Here is a 19,578-nt window from a genome sequence, read left to right as displayed (position 1 = left end):
GAATGAAATTTCATTAATTAACTAATTAATTATAGAGATTAATTTTATAATTATTATTTTTAATTTTTTATATTCATTAACCAACTCTTTAATTTTCATCATCATCATATATATATATATATATATATATAAACTATTAATAATAAGTGAAAATAATAAAAAAATTGAAAGAAATGTTATTTTATAATTATAAGAATCAATAAAAAAATATTTTTATAATTATATTTTGTATATTAATTTTTTATTATAATAATTATATTAAAAATTTAACTATATTTAATACTTTTTGGAAATAGTTCCAAGATTAAATAAATATTTTAAAACTTTTCTTAAAAAGACACATAGGGGATGTAGTTCGGATGGTAGAGCACTTGCTTAGCATGCGAGAGGTACGGGGATCGATACCCCGCATCTCCATATTATATTTTAATAGAAACAAATTTTTGTACGTTTGTATTTTTTTTTTTATGGTTATGTTGGTATTTTTTATTCTGATTGAGTGGAGTAGTCTTAAATCTCTTGACTCAATCTCAATATGTTTTGGCTGATCCATTGTTTTAATTCATTTTGATTATGCCAATTTTAGTTTATTTAAAGTAAGTTTTGAATTTTTTTCTCTTTAAAATATTTATTTCTTTAATTTTCAAATTAAACACTCAGTGCGGTGTATCTATAGAATATATAGGGATGTAGTTTAGATGGTAGAGCGCTTGCTTAGCATGCGAGAGGTACGGGGACTTTACTATTTATATATTCATATAATTTTAATAAATATTAAATTATATGAGAAGATATGTAAATTATTTAAATGCATCATTGATAATAGTTTAATTAAGATTTTATGTTAAATTTTTTATATTTTCATTTTATTGTTTTTGAATATTAAATTTTGATTTAACTTTGGTGTAATCTTGAACTTTGTAAGGTTATCAAGATTAAAATTAAGGTTTAAAAAAAATGGACCAGCAAATAATGTCAAAACATAATGCAAATGGTTGTATGTTGGAAGTGGTAGAATCTATCACCATATCAATTGAATCCACATCTTCCATTGGCAAAGAAGTTGAAAAAAAAAAAACTAAATACAAATTACCAAACTTCCAACTTATGTAATATCTAATAGATCAAAGCATCAGTAGACATAAAAACTTTGCCCGCAAAGCTGGGCTTAGGATTCATACAAAAATATAAAAAAAATTAAGAAAGCAATAGAAACAAAAATGTACAATTCCTATAACAATGAGAACGCTTTGGGAAGTGCGAGAAGGAGGAAGCAATGGTGGTTGTTGTTGTACAGTGGTGATTGATTGAAGAAGGACTAAGATAGGTGAGAGTAGGAGAAGAACATGGAGCGTGGAGGAAGAGGGTTCAAAATGTGTCAAAATTTATGAGCATTTTTTTTTATGCAACTGGTGAAAATTACTCCTTATAAGGAAGTGGAAGAGAGTGGTAACCGCTCAACTACTCCTTATAAGGGAGTGGATGTAACTAGTGAAAACTACTCATTCGTAAGAAAGTGGATGTAAATGGTGACGGTGAAAACTACGGAAGAAAGTGGTAACTGTAAGAAATTATGTATATTAATTTCTATAAAGTGACTCACATGACTTAGAGTTTGGGCTTTGGGCCCAAATATGATTTAATAATAATAATAGAATTAAAGGCCCATTGGTTAATGTGAGAAATATATATCTGATGATATACCTAATGGAAAACCTACATCTGATGGAGATTGGGTACTAAAGACTATAGGGTTCTGTCTCTGCAAATAATAGTTGTCTCACTGTTAACCACCACGAAAGTGTGACAAGTACGGAATTGCTAAGAGATAGATTGGGATAAAGGAGATAAAGTAACTGCTCAATTAGGATCACTCATGGATCAAGGTAAGTGCCTATTCCTTCTTCATTGTATGTTTTGTGTGAGAATCATGATATGATAAGATCTATTTGTGAACATAATTGCATGTGTTCAATTTACGTTTATTCATGTTTTGACTTACATGTGGTATCAGAGCCTTGTTGCTCATTTTTGTGATTCTCCATTAATGTTTTTCCAAAATTCGAAGAACCCTAATTTTAAAATATTCCCAATTTAAGAACACTAATTTTAAAATTAGGATTTATAGATTAAGGTTTCCATTCCTCTATAATAGATCCTTAATTGTCCTAAACCATCAAAATTAAAGAACCCTAATTTTAATTAATCCCAATTGAAGAACCCTAATTTTTAAAATTAGGGTTTATGGATCAACGCCATTAACGGCGTAAAACCTTTTGAACCCAAATGCAAGAAAGTGGCTGCTGCTGCGGCACGATGACTCATTGTGAGAGGGGTGGTTAACGACATCCCTACAGCTTAAGCAATTTTGCTTCACGAAAAAGAAGCAAATTTGATTTACTGTGCCTTAAGTTATCAATTTTATTAATATTATATTATAATATAATATAATAAAATGCATGAAAAGAATCCAATTAGTGAATTTATGTATGAATTATTCTCTGCCATCATGAAATGCATGAATTCTTTGCTGCACTCATATTAAAGTTTAATCAATTGTTACTTTTCTGTAATTTAGGTTATGTTATAATGTAATTAAATTTACATTTAAATTAAACTTTAATTAATTAATTAAAAGTGAGTAACGAAAAATTATTTTCTGTTTTATGTATAATGTTTTAATATAATTTTATTTGCATTAAATTAAAGTTTAATTAAAGTTTTAATGAAATTTTATTATGTTCATTAAATTAAAGTTTAATTAATTGATTGAAAGTGAGGAATGGAAAATTATTTTTCCGCTTTATGTATTAATTTTTTAAATTAAAATTTTGGAATTAATTGTATGATAGATTTGTAATCACCAAAGTGATCAAATCTTTATGTTTTATTTAATTCCAAATTATGGATGATGAAATTTTATTTCAATTAATGATATTATTTATGGAATTATTTGTATGATAGATTTGTAATCACCAAAGTGATCAAATCTTTATGTTTTATTTAATTCCAAATTATGGATGATGAAATTTTATTTCAATTAATGATATTATTTATGGAATTATTTGTATGATAGATTTGTAATCACCAAAGTGATCAAATCTTTATGTTTTATTTAATTCCAAATTATGGATGATGAAATTTTATTTCAATTAATGATATTATTTATGGAATTATTTGTATGATAGATTTGTAATCACCAAAGTGATCAAATCTTTAAGTTTTATTTAATTCCAGATTACTGATAAATTTTATTCCAATTACCTATAGAATGGATGCTAAATTATTTATATATATGGGTAAATGGAAATTCATTATTATAGGGCATTATGGATCACCCAAAGGTTGATTAGTTGTCCTTATAATTAATGGATATGATTGTTGGTAGTGAGTATGTGTTATTAGTTTTGCTTGTATATCCAAAGATAACAAGTGTTTCTAGTTAATGCATACATCTTGCCAAATAAAGTTAATACTATTAGCATCATTATGTTTTGTGTATTAATGAATCTCCCAAAGGAGAACATTAGTATACATAGAATGTTTTCTGAATTTGTATAGTATGATTAGTTTATGACTCAAAGTATTAATGTTAAGCATGTGTGATCAAGTATTGTTCCTGTATCTTTATGCGAATGAGCATAGCAAGTAATATTAAGTTTGCTCTTCCCAAAACTGATGGTGCAAAAGAATTTATGAAATTTGTGGAAGAGCGCTCCCAAACTACTGATAAGTCTCTTGTTGGGACATTAATGAGTATATTAACCACCATGAAATTTGATGGTTCTCGTACTATGCACGAACATGTCATTGAAATGACTAATATTGCGGCAAGACTTAAGTCTATTGGATCTGATACTCTTTATGATGGATTATATAGATTGAATCTCGATAAGCTATATGCTGAAACTCTTATGACCTCGCATCATAATGTTGGCACTAAACGAAGTTTGGTGAATGAATGTTCTGCTTTCTTGTGGCACAAACGTTTGGGACATATTTCCAAGGAAAGAATGGAGAGATTGGTAAAGTATGAAATACTTCCAAGTTTGGATTTTACTGATCTGAATGTATGTGTGGATTGTATTAAAGGCAAACAAACAAAACACACAAAGAAGGGAGCCACAAGAAGTACTCAGCTTCTTGAAATTATACACACTGATATATGTGGACCTTTTGATGCAAGTTCTTTCAATAAAGAAAGGTATTTTATCACCTTTATTGATGATTTTTCACGTTATGGTTATGTTTATTTACTGCATGAAAAATTGCAAGTGGTGAATGCCTTGGAAGTTTATATAAATGAAGTGGAAAGGCAATTAGATAGAAAGGTGGAAATTTTCAGGTCAGATAGAGGTGGTGAATATTATGGAAAGTATGATGAAAGTGGACAACACCCTGGTCTGTTTGCTAAGTTCCTTGAGAGACGTGGTATTTGTGCTCAATACACAATGTCAGGTACACCACAACAAAATGGTGTTTCAGAAAGGCGTAATCGAACCTTAATGGATATGGTTAGGAGCATGTTAAGTAAGTTAACTGTACCTGTTTCATTGTGGATGTATGCTTTAAAAACTGTCATGTATCTGTTGAACAGGGTTCCTAGTAAGGCAGTTCAAAAGACACCTTTTGAATTGTGGACAGGAAGGAAACCCAGTTTGAGACACCTGCATGTTTGGGGATGTCAGGCAGAAGTCAGAATATACAATCCGCAAGAGAAGAAATTGGATGCAAGAACAATCAGTGGATATTTCATTGGTTATCCAGCAAAGTCAAAAGGGTATATGTTTTACTGTCCTACCCATAACACAAGAATTGTTGAAACTGGAAATGCACGGTTCATTGAAAATGGTGAAACCAGTGGGAGTAATATTTCACAAAATGTGGAGATTAAGGAAGTTAGAGTACAAGTTCCTTTAACTAGTACCTTTACTTCAAGTATTGTTGTTCCTAATGTAGTTGAGTCACTCAACGATGAAGAAGAACAACAAATTAATGATCATGAAGAAAACAATGAACCTGTAGTAGAACAACCACAAGAAATAGTATTAAGAAGATCTCAAAGAGAAAGAAAGTCTGTTGTTTCGAATGATTATGTGGTTTATCTACAAGAGTCAGAAAATGACTTAAGTATTGATAATGATCCAGTTTCATTTTCAGACGCCGTCAATGATGATAATTCTGATAAGTGGTTAGATGCCATGAAATATGAGCTTAAATCAAAGGCACAGAATGATGTATGGGACCTTATAGAATTGCCAGAAGGATGCAAGAGAGTCGGGTGTAAATGGGTCTTTAAGACTAAACGTGACTCTCATGACAATATCGAACATTACAAGGCCCGACTTGTTGCCAAAGGTTTTACTCAAAAGGATGGCATTGATTATAAGGAGACATTTTCACCTGTTTCTAAGAAAGATTCCTTTAGAATTATCATGGCATTAGTAGCTCATTATGATCTTGAGTTGCATCAGATGGATGTCAAAACTGCTTTTCTGAATGGGGATTTAGAAGAGGATTTTTATATGGACCAACCAGTGGGGTTCATTGAAGAAGGAAAGGAACACATGGTGTGTAAACTTAAGAAATCAATATACGGGCTTAAACAGGCTTCTAGGCAATGATATCTTAAGTTCAATAATACTATTGTGTCCTTTGGGTTTAAGGAAAACATTGTTGATCGGTGTATATACCTGAAGATCTGTGGGAGCAAGTTTATATTCCTGATTCTATATGTTGATGATATCTTGCTTGTAACTAATGATCTTGGTCTATTAAGTGAGACTAAGAAGTTTCTCTCTAATAACTTTGAGATGAAAGATATGGGCGAGGCATACTATGTGATAGGAATTGAAATATTCCGTGACAGATCACAAGGACTGTGTTAGGTTTGTCTCAGAAAGCATATATTAATAAAGTTTTAGAGAGATTCAAAATGGATAAATGTTCGACATCTCCTGTTCCAATACAGAAAGGAGACAAATTTAGTCTCATGCAATGTCGAAAGAATGACTTGGAACGGAAACAGATGGAGAATATACCTTATGCATCTATTGTTGGGAGTTTAATGTATGCTCAAACTTGTACACGACCAGATATTAGTTTTGCAGTTCGTATGCTTGGTAGATACCAGAGTAATCCAGGATTGGATCATTGGAAAGCTGCAAAGAAAGTTTTAAGATACTTGCAAGGAACGAAGGATCACATGCTTACTTATAAAAGATCTGATCATCTTGAGGTGATTGGATATACAGATTCAGATTTTGCTGGCTGTGTGGATACACGAAAGTCTACATTTGGTTATGTGTATCTTTTAGCCAGAGGAGCGATTTCATGGAAAAGTGCGAAGCAGTCAGTCATTGCTGCGTCCACTATGGAAGCTGAATTTGTGGCATGCTTTGAGGCCACAGTTCAGGCTAATTGGTTGCGGAATTTTATTTCAGGACTTGGAATTGTTGACAGTATTGCCAAACCGCTGAAAATTTATTGTGATAACTCCGCAGCAGTCTTCTTTTCTAAAAACGACAAGTATTCCAAAGGTGCTAAACATATGGAATTGAAATACTTTGCCGTTAAAGAAGAAGTTCAGAAACATAAAGTGTCAATAGAACATATTAGCACTGATCTTATGATTGCTGACCCTTTAACAAAAGGGTTACCGCCCAAAACATTTACTGGTCATGTTGTAAATATGGGCATTATGTCTACTAGTGAATTATGAATGTTGTTAATGCTTATTTGACACTCTGAGCTCATTGATAAATAAAATTTCTGAAATTTATGTTGTTTTCTACTTTATGTATATGCATGCAAATTATGTTATTATGGTGTGGAAAACAAATTATGTTGTTATTGATGACAATGACATTATGTTTGAACCTATTATGAATTTCTCACTATAAAGTCATATTAAGGAGAAAGAATGATACAGGAGATGTGTTGATTCAAATGACATGTAACCGCCATGACTCTTATTATTTATGTATTCTTGATTATGAATAATGATAGAACCAATTTATGTAAGGCCTTTTAAATGCGCATTTATGTCATTATTAAATCATGAAAGTATTATAACTCATATGAGTCAAGTGGGAGAATGTAAGAAATTATGTATATTAATTTCTATAAAGTGACTCACATGACTTAGAGTTTGGGCTTTGGGCCCAAATATGATTTAATAATAATAATAGAATTAAAGGCCCATTGGTTAATTTGAGAAATATATATCTGATGATATACCTAATGGAAAACCTACATCTGATGGAGATTGGGTACTAAAGGCTATAGGGTTCTGTCTCTGCAAATAATAGTTGTCTCACTGTTAACCATCACGAAAGTGTGTGACAAGTACGGAATTGCTAAGAGATAGATTGGGATAAAGGAGATAAAGTAACTGCTCAATTAGGATCACTCATGGATCAAGGTAAGTGCCTATTCCTTCTTCATTGTATGTTTTGTGTGAGAATCATGATATGATAAGATCTATTTGTGAACATAATTGCATGTGTTCAATTTGGTAACCGCTCAACTACTCCTTATAAGGGAGTGGATGTAACTAGTGAAAACTACTCATTCGTAAGAAAGTGGATGTAAATGGTGACGGTGAAAACTACGGAAGAAAGTGGTAACCGCTCAGTAATAATCAAATTGTTCACGTTTGGCCACTACTCGCATCTCCTAATATTTATTTCTCTCTCATAAAACAAACACTCCCTCTCATTATGCAATTAATTTTCAAAATAAATTATCTCTTTCAATTCAAACGGTTGCTCCCTTTATTTCAAATATTTTATTAAATTTATTTCTCTCTCATACAAAAGACACTCTCTCATTATGCAATTAATTTTCAAAATAAATTATCTCTTTCAATTCATAATCACTCCTCCACCTCTCTTTCAATTCATAATCGTTCCTCCACCTCTCTTTCAATTCATTTCTCCACATCTCTTTCAATTCAAAACCGCTTTCAAAACCGCATTTTCACCTCTCTTTCAATTCAAAACCGCCCCCACTACGTATACCAAATATGGTAGAAAAAATAAGAAAGGACACAATGACCATAATACAATAATAAAATTAAATATTAATATAAGGATAAAATGAGAAAAAAATTAAGAGAAGTTAAAAGAAAATAAGAAATGACACAATGACAATAATACAATAATAAAATTAAATATTAATATAAGGATAGAATAGAAAAAAAAATTAAGAGCAATTAAGAGGGGAAACCCCTTTATATATAGGTATAGATTATATCACATTTTTCAAATCAATTAATTAAAAAAATGATAAAAAAAAGATATGCTTTAATTTGTGTAACTTTTTACATTGAGTGTGAGTAATCGACCTAGAAAATGTTATTTTAGGTTGGTTAGTATATCACCCAACATTAAAGAAAATAGTTTTTATATGGGTTTTCCCAACCATGAATATAAATAATTTTTTTAACATAGCGGTTACCCACTTTTTGTTTAGTCTTTTGTTGGTGTTGTTTTGTTGCCTTTGAGGTTAACGTACATGTGTCCTCTCTCCCTATCATTGCTGCACCTTCACAACGTTCTTCTTCCTCAATATGCAACCCTGCACCTCTGATCATCCCTGTTGCGCCACCGCAAGTTATGCCACAACCTAACATCGCTGCCACTTTCCGCCGTGCAACCACCATCACTCCCGTTTGTGTTCCAACAAGGTATTAAAGAATTTGCTAACCCTTATTGGAAGGAGAGTGTGATAGAATGAGATAAGATAAGGTATGAAACAACTCGTTGCCACTTGTTTTCCCTAAAGTCACCATCTTCTCCAAAGAAATCAAACACAGAGGTGAGTGCAATCTTGATAACAAGCTTCTTTAGTTTCATGCCATTTTCATCATCTTCAATTTCAAGTTTTTAGTGATGAATTTCTAGAAAATTAAGAGAATTTAAATTCACCTATTAACTTGATGAATCATCTTGCACCTTCTACAAGTTCTATGATCATCCCATTGACTCGTTATTATTTCCACTTTTACTTTATAATTTTCTAATTACTTATATTAATTGTGTTTAATGGTACATTTTAATTGAAGATGTGAATTAAACGGTTGATATAACATTTAATTTTATTTTAAAAATATTGTTTATAGTGTGTTCTTTAAAATTTAAAAGATGACAACTTTGATTATTTTTTCTCTTACAAAAAGTTGGATATGTCACTTTGATTATTTTTTTTTTAATAAGATTCTATGTTAAAAATAACTTTAATTTGATTAATTATATGTTAAAGATATGGATCAGAAAATCATGAAATATAAACTAATTTTAGAGTGATTGAATTAGATACCATTTTAGAAACTTAAAAAAACTTTTGGTTTCTAAATTAGTTTCTATTATTGTTAAATGGTTTCTAAATTAGTTTCTATTATTGTTAAATGGTTTCTAAATTAATAACTAATTAGCTATCAAAGTTTGTTGTTACCAAATTTATAATTTAAATAATTGGGAGTTAAAACCTTGGTAACTAATTAGATACCAATTTAGAAACTATTTAACAATAATAGAAACTAATTTAGAAACCAAATTATTTTTAGTCTATAAAGTGGTATCTAATTTAGACACGCAACTAATTATTTTTGTTTTTAAAATTGATTTCTATTTCATGATTTTTTTTTGTAGTGGATGAGGGAGATTTTTTTTTAAAACAAATGTGTTAAAATTGTGCAAAAAAAGATAATTTTCATTTTTTTAAAGGAAGTGATGCATAACATATAGAACTTTCAATTATTTTATTTGTAAACTGAATTCATGCATGACAATTGTTTTATTTGGTGAAATCATAAATAAACGAGAAACACAACTTGTAATTATTTTATTTTTATACCCAAGTATTACGTATAATTTCATGAATTAGTAAATAAGAAAGAAAGTCACATCACTCAGTTTTTTTTATAAAAAAAAATTAATTAAAAGAAACATTTTAGGAGCGTTTCAACTCTTATACAAGTACTTTTAAATAATTAATATTTTTTAAAATTAAAAAAGGTATATAATAATAATTTTAAAAATATTTAAAATTACACGAAGTAAATAAGAATGTTGTGAAAATTTGTATTTTATAGATAAATAATATTAAAAAAATTAAAATTAAAATTTGTTTTGATAAAAAACAAAGTTACCATAAAAATATTTTTGTTGTTTAAAAAAAATAAATTATGTTCGTGAATTAACAATTTAATTATATCATAGATTACTTTGACTCATAAATAATCATTTTTGTAATTTTTTTACATTTGTCCATTTATGTAGTTTTCAAAGTGAATTGCACCATTTTGTTAAATTTTTCTGAAATATGAGACTTCATATTCTCATTTTCACTTCCTCATTGGTGGTGGTGAAGGTGTAGCTAGTGGTGTTGGATAGGGCCAGGCAAAAAAATCCGCTTTTGTTAATTTGCTCTATTTCTGGAGTGCTCCAATCCATTGAAAATTCATTTATTTAAATCCAGTTTTTAGTTTGATCCACATTTTATTATATTTTCAGAACAAATATCCATTTTGTTTATAAGATCTTAAAAATTAAAAAATCCAAATTTTCAATCCAAATTTTTGAAATTAATCTTTCTTTATTACCTCTACCCAAACCATCTTTCTATACTTTATCTCATTTGTTGTTTTCTCTCTTTTTCGCACCTCTTATTATTCATTTTTTTAAAATTTTAGGTAAGTATATTTTAATGTTAAGAATTTATATATTATGTTATCTTTAATTTTTTTTAGTTTTATTAAATTATAACTTTATTATATTTTCTTAATATTTATATAATATTTTAACTTTTTTATATATTATTATATTAATATTATGTTAATTTTTTAAGAAAACATGAATTTTGATTTAAAATACAATTTATTTATTTATTTATTTATAAAAATATGAATTTTTATTTAAAATATATGGATTTGGATATCCAAATTATTTTTATTAAAAATATAGATTTGGATTATAAATTTTTTGGATTATAAATTTGATCCAAATATTTAAATTATAAATCTCATCCAAAGATTTAGATTCGATTTGGATTGAATTACCCAAAATATGACCAATTTGGAGGCTTAGGTGGTACATGATCTGTCAGGTATCTGAACATCTGCATGTGAAAACATTGGAAATTACGCATGTGTCCAGTTAAATTTCTTTAGTTTATAAAAGGTGCCCGAAGCCAATATTGAAATACCATATTTGATGACTAGGTGGTGATTGATCTTTGGATCTTCATTTGGTATTTGGTGCTTCATCAATGGAAAGACCACTTTTGCTTCACATGAATGGTGGTGAAGGAGAAAGGAGTTACGCAAACAACTCCTCAGTACAAGTATTATCCATATCTTCACAATCTCTTTCAGTACTCCTATTCACAACATCCATACTCAGATACAGAAAGGAGTTTTGATACTTTTAGCCATCTTGCATTCTATGAATAGATATTCTAAAGATTCTACACTACTGTTGCACATCACACACTGGTCATTGCCTATGTTCTCCCTATAAACAGCTTTATATAGGTGTGACAGACATTCTATTTTAGTTTTTCCTTCTATATTGATCTACCTTTCATTTTCATTACAGAGAAAAATAATGCTTAGAGCCAAAGCCACACTTGAAGAAACTATAACGAGACTATATTGTCATTCTTCTCCAAACTGCATGAAAGTGGCAGACTTGGGTTGTTCTGTGGGACCAAATACTCTTGGTGTAATGTCAAATATTATTGACCTTGTTGATGCTGCATGCGTTCGCTTGAATAGTGAACCCCCCACATTCCAATTTTATCTCAATGATTTATTTGGAAACGATTTCAATACCATCTTCAAGTCACTTCCTGATTTCTATACCAAATTGATGCAAGATAAGGGTCACAAGTTTGGTTCATGCTTTGTTAATGCCACTCCTGGATCCTTCTATGGGAGACTCTTCCCCACTAATTCCATAGACCTGTTTCATTCTGCCAGTTCTCTGCACTGGCTCTCTCAGGTCAAGTAAACTAACTCTTTCTCCTTTTCTCAGTTCATGTTGTGGTCAAGAAAATTAAATGTGTTTGATTTTTATTTCTAGCTGATGATTAAGTGCCAAATTGTTATGTATAGGATCCATTTTTGGGGTTGAGTAATGAGGCACTTAACAAGGGAAACTGTCACCTGGATAGTAGAAGCCCTCCATCAGTATACACAACATACCTTAAGCAGTTCCAAAAAGACTTTGAATTGTTTCTGAAATCAAGATGGGAGGAACTTGTGGCTGGAGGAGCAATGGTCTTGGTGTTACTTACCAAAACTGAAACTCCCAGAAGAAGCATTTGGGAAGCAATTAGTCTAACTCTTACAGACATGCTCTTGGAGGTAAATACTATAACCTTCTATTATTAATAACAGTGGTTGTCTCTTGAAATTAATCAACATAACACAATCTGCAGGGTTTGATAGAAGAAGAAAAATTGGACTCCTTTAACATACCAATCTATGAACCAACAATTGAGGAAATAAGACACGTGATTCGAGAAGAAGGCTCGTTCTTTATTCAAGAATTAGAAACTGTGATCGTGCCTTGGGATGAGGGAAGAAATGAAGACGATGATGAAAATGTAAGAGCCCAATTCATAGTGAGGTACACAAGAGCTGTAATGGAACCTCTCTTATCCGCTAACTTTGGTGCAAAAGTTATGAATGAGTTCTTCATTAGGTTTCAAAAGAAAATTGTGCAACTCATGCAGGTGGAGAAATTAGAGTATGCTAATTTGGTGATATCTCTTACAAAAATTACTTAAAGAGGTGTTGATCAATTGAAAAGCTTAACAACTAGTTATTTTGTAAATTTATGAAGATTTTGTATCATCCATAAATATTTTGTATCAATTTTTTTTTGTCTTTTTTTCAATTCTAACTGTTCTTCCTGAAGATTCGTGAGGGTAAGATATCTATAACGACGCCAAATTAGAAGAGATATATTTAATTATTTAGTTCATAATTTAAACAATCATTATCTTTTATTATAAACTCTCCTCTTTTCTATTGGATCTTCAACTATCCCTTAATTATATTTTATATGTTTTAATCAAAATTAATCTATTTAATCTGTAATTTTAACGTGACAGTCGTTTTGATCGAAAGACCCTCTCAGATTCTGGTGGCACACATCTTGTTGTAGTGATTCAACATAAGCACTTTGATAAACCTGATCTCTGACTTGAAACAATCTCCAGCCGTTAGATTAAATCGGTAGTTGTTAAGAAGTAGAAGATGCTACACTACACCAGTTCAAGATTAAGATATGTATGAGTTTGGTGTGTGCCACAAATCTTTAAAAATGATTTTCAGTACACAATTCTGCAGAAAAAGATCCGTATCATGAGTGACACAGATCTTTAAAAATGATTTATAGTATAATTCTGTAGAATAAGATCTGTATCAGTTTGGTGTGTGCCACAAATCTTTGAAAATGATTTCTAATACATAGTTCTGTAGAATGCAGCATCAATTGTTTTTCTCTTTCTTACTTCAATTCTTCAAGTATTGAAAAGTAATTTTTTTTAGTATTTGGAAAGATCTTATTTCATCGATTCTCGTGAATAAACTTATTTTTTACTCTTGTTTACTTTCCTTATTGCAACAATCTTTCGGTGCAAGTGCAAATGATTTCTGATATATAAATGAGTGAAAGTAAAATAAACATTATTGGTGGAGGTGAGAAGAAACATATATTCTTTTCATTTATTTTTGTTTGTTAGTATTTTAATATTGCTGGTGTTGTCAGAGGAAAAAAAATATAGTTGTTCTTGGAAAATACAACGGTTAATTAGAGACTCGAAGATATTATCACTGTTAAATGGTTAATAGATAAAAATAACATGTATTATTGTGTTAAATGATTTTTTTTTATCGATAATAATCTATTAAATTAAATCGATTCAATTAAGGATGGTCCAATCCTTATACAGATAATAAAAGATAAAAGTTTTTTTTCATCTTTGTATCTAAAATTCACTGATTAATCTTCTACTTTCTTTCCAATATTAATAACTATAACCGAAGAAAAATTGTGTACTCTCCTCTATATACTATTAGTTGAAAAGATTTATGATAATTCCAAGAGATAAGAATGATGATAGAGAATGATTATGTATATTTATTCTTATTCCTTAAGAACGAGATGATCGAAACAAAATGTATAAGAGAATTAGAAGATTAAGAAGAAGTTGGTCAACGGATCACAAACACTCCATAATAACGAATCTAATTAGGATATATCTCCAAAGGAAACTCTGACGTTTTTGTTTGTCATGATCTGACCACTAAAATTTTGTTAGAAGGTTGAATCATACTTCCGGGACAGTGGAAGAAGTCTATCGACACTCCTTTATTGATTGATGGATAATGGATGTCCAGTTGCTCGGAAAATGATTAAGCATAGATGGAATGACAGATTCCAATGAATACATCGATGTTTACATGATATAGATAAGCATATACATTATGGACGATACCGTCATGTGTCGAGCATTCCCAATATTCTTGAAGGCATGAGCCCTCGATTGATTGATTTAAGACATTTATATCCAAGTTTGGGATGCAATTCGCGACAAGTAAATGTCACCACCTCACCTCAATAACCCTTGTAAATATTCACCAAGAGAATTATGGAAAGGTTTGAGAAGATAACTTTAAATATTCTAAACCTTAGTCTTGATGTGGTTTTGCACCACATGGAACAGCCTTAAGGTCGAGACTTTTCACCGACAGCCTATGCAAGAAGTCAGTCATTGACTTGGATGGGTCGAGATGGTCCCAAAAAAGAAAGAGGCCGAGAAGTAAGACCGACATCAAAACGATACCAAGAGAGAAAATTAGGGGAAGAAAAAAGAAAAACTGAAAAGGAGGAGGTCGACAAGATACAATTCAAAGGAGAAGCCTAGAGCCTTTCTTCAAAGAATAAGTGTCTTAACGACTCTTCTTCCACACCACACAGGGGACACCGATCACTCATCAAAGGTATACCATGTCTCAAAAGATTGTCCTTAGTGGGAATGACACTACATAGGACCCTCCAAGCCATAAATTGTGCCGAAGGTAAAGTTTTTAGAGTCCAGAAATCCTCGAATAGTTCCTCAACCATTAGAGACTCCTCCCCCATGAGAATATTATAGGCTGCCTTCACATAATATTATTATTTTAATTGCAGTTAGGATTTGAACTCAGGACCAAGTACAGAGTATCAACCTAACCACTGGAACAAATGATCATTCTTGAAATATAAGGATTGTAGTATCGTCTTATTTTCTTACAAACAAGAAAAGACCTTTGTAATTTATACACTGTTGAAACTCAGATTAGAGGGACGAATATTTTGATAATTTTAGAGAGTGTTTCTCTACTAGGGTTTTTCCCTGTATCTTGCGATCTTATCAAGAATCCACTAATTCTTGTGGCGATCATCTTTAGGCTTATCAAACTTTGTCTGTGACGCCTTCCTTTATCCAGGTTTTTATTGTTACTGTTTTGAATTTATTCCGTTCTGTAACCCTAAATTCCCAATTTTATTGTCATGTCTATTTGGATTCATATCAGATGATTTTGTTAGTCACCTTTTTTCACAGCTTAATAGACAAAATCTTCGAAACGATTTTATACACACACCCTACCAGTAAACTCTAAATCCTAAATCCTACCATTAAATTGTTTATACTCAAGTAAAAAAGAAATATACGATCAATTTTTATGTTCTGACTTAAATTTTTAACCTTATATGATGCATCAAGGTGAAAGTTGACTTGAATCCAAGCTTTTTATATTAATATGTGTGTGTGAGAAAGAGATAGACATATCATGGCTTCATTCGGTACATCAAATGGAAGATAACTATTAATATTCATTCAATAATAACTATTATATTAAACAATACTCTTTACCATAAAAGTGGGTAACTGGAACTGGGATACCCATTTGTGTTCCAATATAAGAGGAATGAGAAAGATTTCCTTTTGTTCTTTAAATATCAATTTTTATGTTTTTTGATGGGGAAGGGCGTAACCTTATCTGATGCATTGAATGTCGGAGTTGACTTGAATCCAAGTTTTTCTATATAAATATGTGTCCGTGAGAAAGAGATAGACACATAGATCATGGCTTCATCAGGTGCATCAGATAGAAGAGAACTATTGGTTCACATGAATGCTGGCAAGGGAGAGAGCAGTTATGCAAACAACAGCTCGCTGCAAGTAACCATCTTTTCTCTTCATGTTAATTTGTTTCCTTTTCTTCTATATTTCATCTAACTTTCATTTTAACTTAATTATTGCAGAAAAACCTAATTCTTAAAGCCAAACACATACTTGAAGAAACAATAACGAGACTATGTTCTTATTATCCTCCAAACTGCATGAAAGTGGCAGATTTAGGTTGCTCTGTAGGACCAAATGCACTTCTTTTAATATCAAATGTTATTAACATTGTTGATACTGTTTGCACTCGCTTAAACCATGAACTGCCAACATTCCAATTTTATCTCAATGATTTATTTGAAAATGATTTCAATACCACCTTCAAGTCACTTCCAGATTTTTATACAAAAGTGCTACAAGAGAAAAGATGCAGGTCTGGTTCATGCTTTATTAATGCCACACCTGGATCCTTCTATGGAAGACTCTTTCCCAGTAATTCCATAAACCTTTTTCATTCCTCCAACAGTCTACACTGGCTTTCTCAGGTTAGATGAGTTTACTATTTTCTTCTCATCATATTATACTATCTCATTGTGTTAGGTTTGTTTTTTGTTTCTATTTCTAACTCTCTCAGTTAAATCTCTAGTCCAATGGTTTTCTCTTTTCTCACTCAAATACTTGATTTTATTCATCTCATATTTTGGTTGTAGGATCCATTATTGGGGTCATCACTTAACAAGGGTCATTGTCATATAGTTAGCACAAGCCCTCCTGAGGTATACAAAGCTTACCTTACACAGTTTCAACAAGACTTCAAATTATTTCTGAAATTACGTTCGGAGGAACTTGTGTCTGGAGGAGCAATGGCCTTGTTGTTTCTTGGTAATCAAGAAAATCCTAGAATAACAGGTTGGGAATTAATTAGTCTAATACTCAATGAGATGTTCTTGGAGGTAAACAACAATTTTTGTATTAATTAAGGTGTCTCTTGAAACTAGTGTTACACTTTATATAAGAAGTGTCTATAAAAGTGCAGGGTTTGATTGAAGAAGAAAAAATGGACTCCTTCAACATACCAGTGTATGAACCTACAGTTGAAGAAATTAGACATGTGATTGAGGAAGAAGGGTCATTCTTCATTCAACAATTAGAGATTTTAGTCTTACCTTGGGATAAAGGCTTAAGTGAATGGAGTGATGATTCTTCTCTTGATGGAAGTATAAAAGCAGAACTAATGGCCAAGCATGTAAGAGCGATAATGGAGCCTCTATTGTCTACAAAGTTTGGTGAAGAAGTTATAACCGAAGTGTCGATGAGGTATCAGAAGAAAGTTGTGCAACTAATGCAGGTGGAGAAGGAGAAATTGGAGTTTGCTACTTTAATGATATCTCTGACAAAAAATGCTTGAAAAGGTGTTTCAATGGAAGATTTTCTCATCTAATAATAGCCAGTTATGTTTGTAGGGTTGTTAAAAGTTATTTGTTATTGCTGTGTGCAAACATTCTTATATTGCAACAGCGAAAACCGATTCTTTGTACACCCCTTGGAAAAGGTTCAAGAACACGGTTGTTTTATGGCTTTGTGATAAATCAGAAACCTGAAAAAATGCTTTGATTCATCATGAAATGAAAATTTTCTGATTTCTGAAACATTATGTTTCTGATACATGTGTTAACTTTACACGAATCGAACACGATCTTACCACCTAACTGGTATGGGCCACCTGTTTAACATAATTACAAAAAATAAACATACTGCAGAAGGTATGGGTCACTCCAACAGCTACAAAAGCATTAAAGATTATATATACTAGTGCTATACTAATGGAAACAGGTGCTGTGGTGCTGCTTCTGTATCCATTTTTCCTCTTCTGTTCAATTTTCATGACTATAAAAATATACATAAAAAAAAATATTATGAAAAAAAAAATATGAATAGATTAATGAACTCTTTTTTCTTCTCTTTTGATTTCAGTTTCTCATATTCTTCAAGTTTTTTTTTTCTTCCATTAATGATTTTGGGATCGGAGAGCGTGATGATGTTTACGTTAAGGCTATGATTCACTTGATGATAGATACAAAATAATGATGATTTTAACAAAGAATATAATTGTTTGAAATGGAGTGAAAAGAGATTAGAAATGAATGTTATTTTATTTGATATGTGAGATTTCAAGAGTATGTTATTTCTTTCTTTCATTATGTTGTTATCTTAAAATAAGAAATTAAGGAAGAAGTGAAGAAAGTTAATTTGCATGTAAAAATTGTCTCTTAACATTAATTTAAAAAATTAAAAAATAATTTTATTTTTTAAGTAATTCATATAAAGTAAAATAATTTTATTTTTAACTAATTCATATGAAATGACAAAATATTTCATTGTACTAATAAAATGAGATATATTGAATGATAATAGAATTAGAAAATTATTATATATACCAAAAAACGATTATAAAGAGGAATCATTTTTATATATAAATATAAATATATTATCAAAAAATATATAAATAAAAGAATGAGGGATTAGGGATTTCTAGCTTAAAAAAAACAATCATCCAAAGAGCAAGTATATATTTGTATATATAAGAAGAAAGATGTATATTTTAGTTTTTGTATTTTTAAATTGGTAAAGTTAGTCCTTCAAATAGTAAAAATATTGCTAAAATATAATATTCAATAACAATTTTTATTGTCAAAAAAATTAAAAGATAAACTAAATTTACATATATGAAATTATAAAATTAAGTTCATCAATTTAAAACTCAGACTAAAATCAAGTTTTGGTGTGTTGAAAATGAAAACAATTAAATTTTCAAATAAATGAAAGTAAGTGGAGTCAAAATATGCCTCTGTTCACTACAATTAAGAACAACTGTAGTTAGAAGTTAGTGAAACGGTGAGAAAATCAATATTTTCACTTAATCTTACTCATCTGCATATTTTAATGAATTTATTCCTATATAAATGGGTTATAAGAATGAGATATAAATCATTCTAACAAAAAAGAAGTTTATGAGTAATATATTACAACAATTACTTATGTATTTCAACTGGTAGATAAAAAAATTAATATTATATATATATATATATATATATATATATTATTTGGTGTTTATGTAAAAAGATATAAATATTTTGAGTAGTCATTTGAAAGCCATTTTACTTCTACATTCCACATGTACAAGATTTTGGATATACGTATCACTAAAGAAAATTCTATTTTTTTTGGTTTGGTAGAAAGTTTATTTCTCATAAAATATTTTTTATGGAATATTCCTTACATATATTTTTATAAGATGGATACGAAAGATGAAGATTTCAACTTCCAATTAGTGTCGATCGACATTATCAAATTCATTAAGCCTAATAGAAAATTAACAAACCTAAAAATACT

The 19,578-nt window shown here is 30.2% G+C and overlaps 2 protein-coding genes across 2 annotated transcripts; both read left to right on the top strand.

The window, feature by feature from the left end:
- Positions 1-8,462: 8,462 nt before the first annotated feature.
- LOC137824419 (S-adenosyl-methionine 4-1-methyl-2-pyrrolidinyl-3-oxobutanic acid methyltransferase) lies at positions 8,463-13,041 on the top strand. The gene is made up of 5 exons (XM_068630060.2): positions 8,463-8,820; positions 11,225-11,346; positions 11,601-12,005; positions 12,119-12,370; positions 12,445-13,041. Exons 2-5 carry the CDS (start codon positions 11,272-11,274, stop codon positions 12,793-12,795), a joined length of 1,083 nt encoding a protein of 360 aa, XP_068486161.1. The 5' UTR covers positions 8,463-8,820; positions 11,225-11,271; the 3' UTR covers positions 12,796-13,041.
- A 2,875-nt stretch (positions 13,042-15,916) lies between these two features.
- Positions 15,917-17,834, top strand: LOC137826883 (S-adenosyl-methionine 4-1-methyl-2-pyrrolidinyl-3-oxobutanic acid methyltransferase). Its single transcript, XM_068633040.2, has 4 exons — positions 15,917-16,242; positions 16,326-16,730; positions 16,896-17,138; positions 17,222-17,834. Exons 1-4 carry the CDS (start codon positions 16,147-16,149, stop codon positions 17,591-17,593), a joined length of 1,116 nt encoding a protein of 371 aa, XP_068489141.1. The 5' UTR covers positions 15,917-16,146; the 3' UTR covers positions 17,594-17,834.
- The last annotated feature ends 1,744 nt before the right edge of the window (positions 17,835-19,578 follow it).

This window comes from Phaseolus vulgaris, chromosome 8 (genome assembly GCF_051622355.1).
Source record: "Phaseolus vulgaris cultivar YP4 chromosome 8, ASM5162235v1, whole genome shotgun sequence".
Classification (NCBI taxonomy): domain Eukaryota; kingdom Viridiplantae; phylum Streptophyta; class Magnoliopsida; order Fabales; family Fabaceae; genus Phaseolus; species Phaseolus vulgaris.
This window is presented reverse-complemented; position numbering and strand designations above follow the sequence as displayed.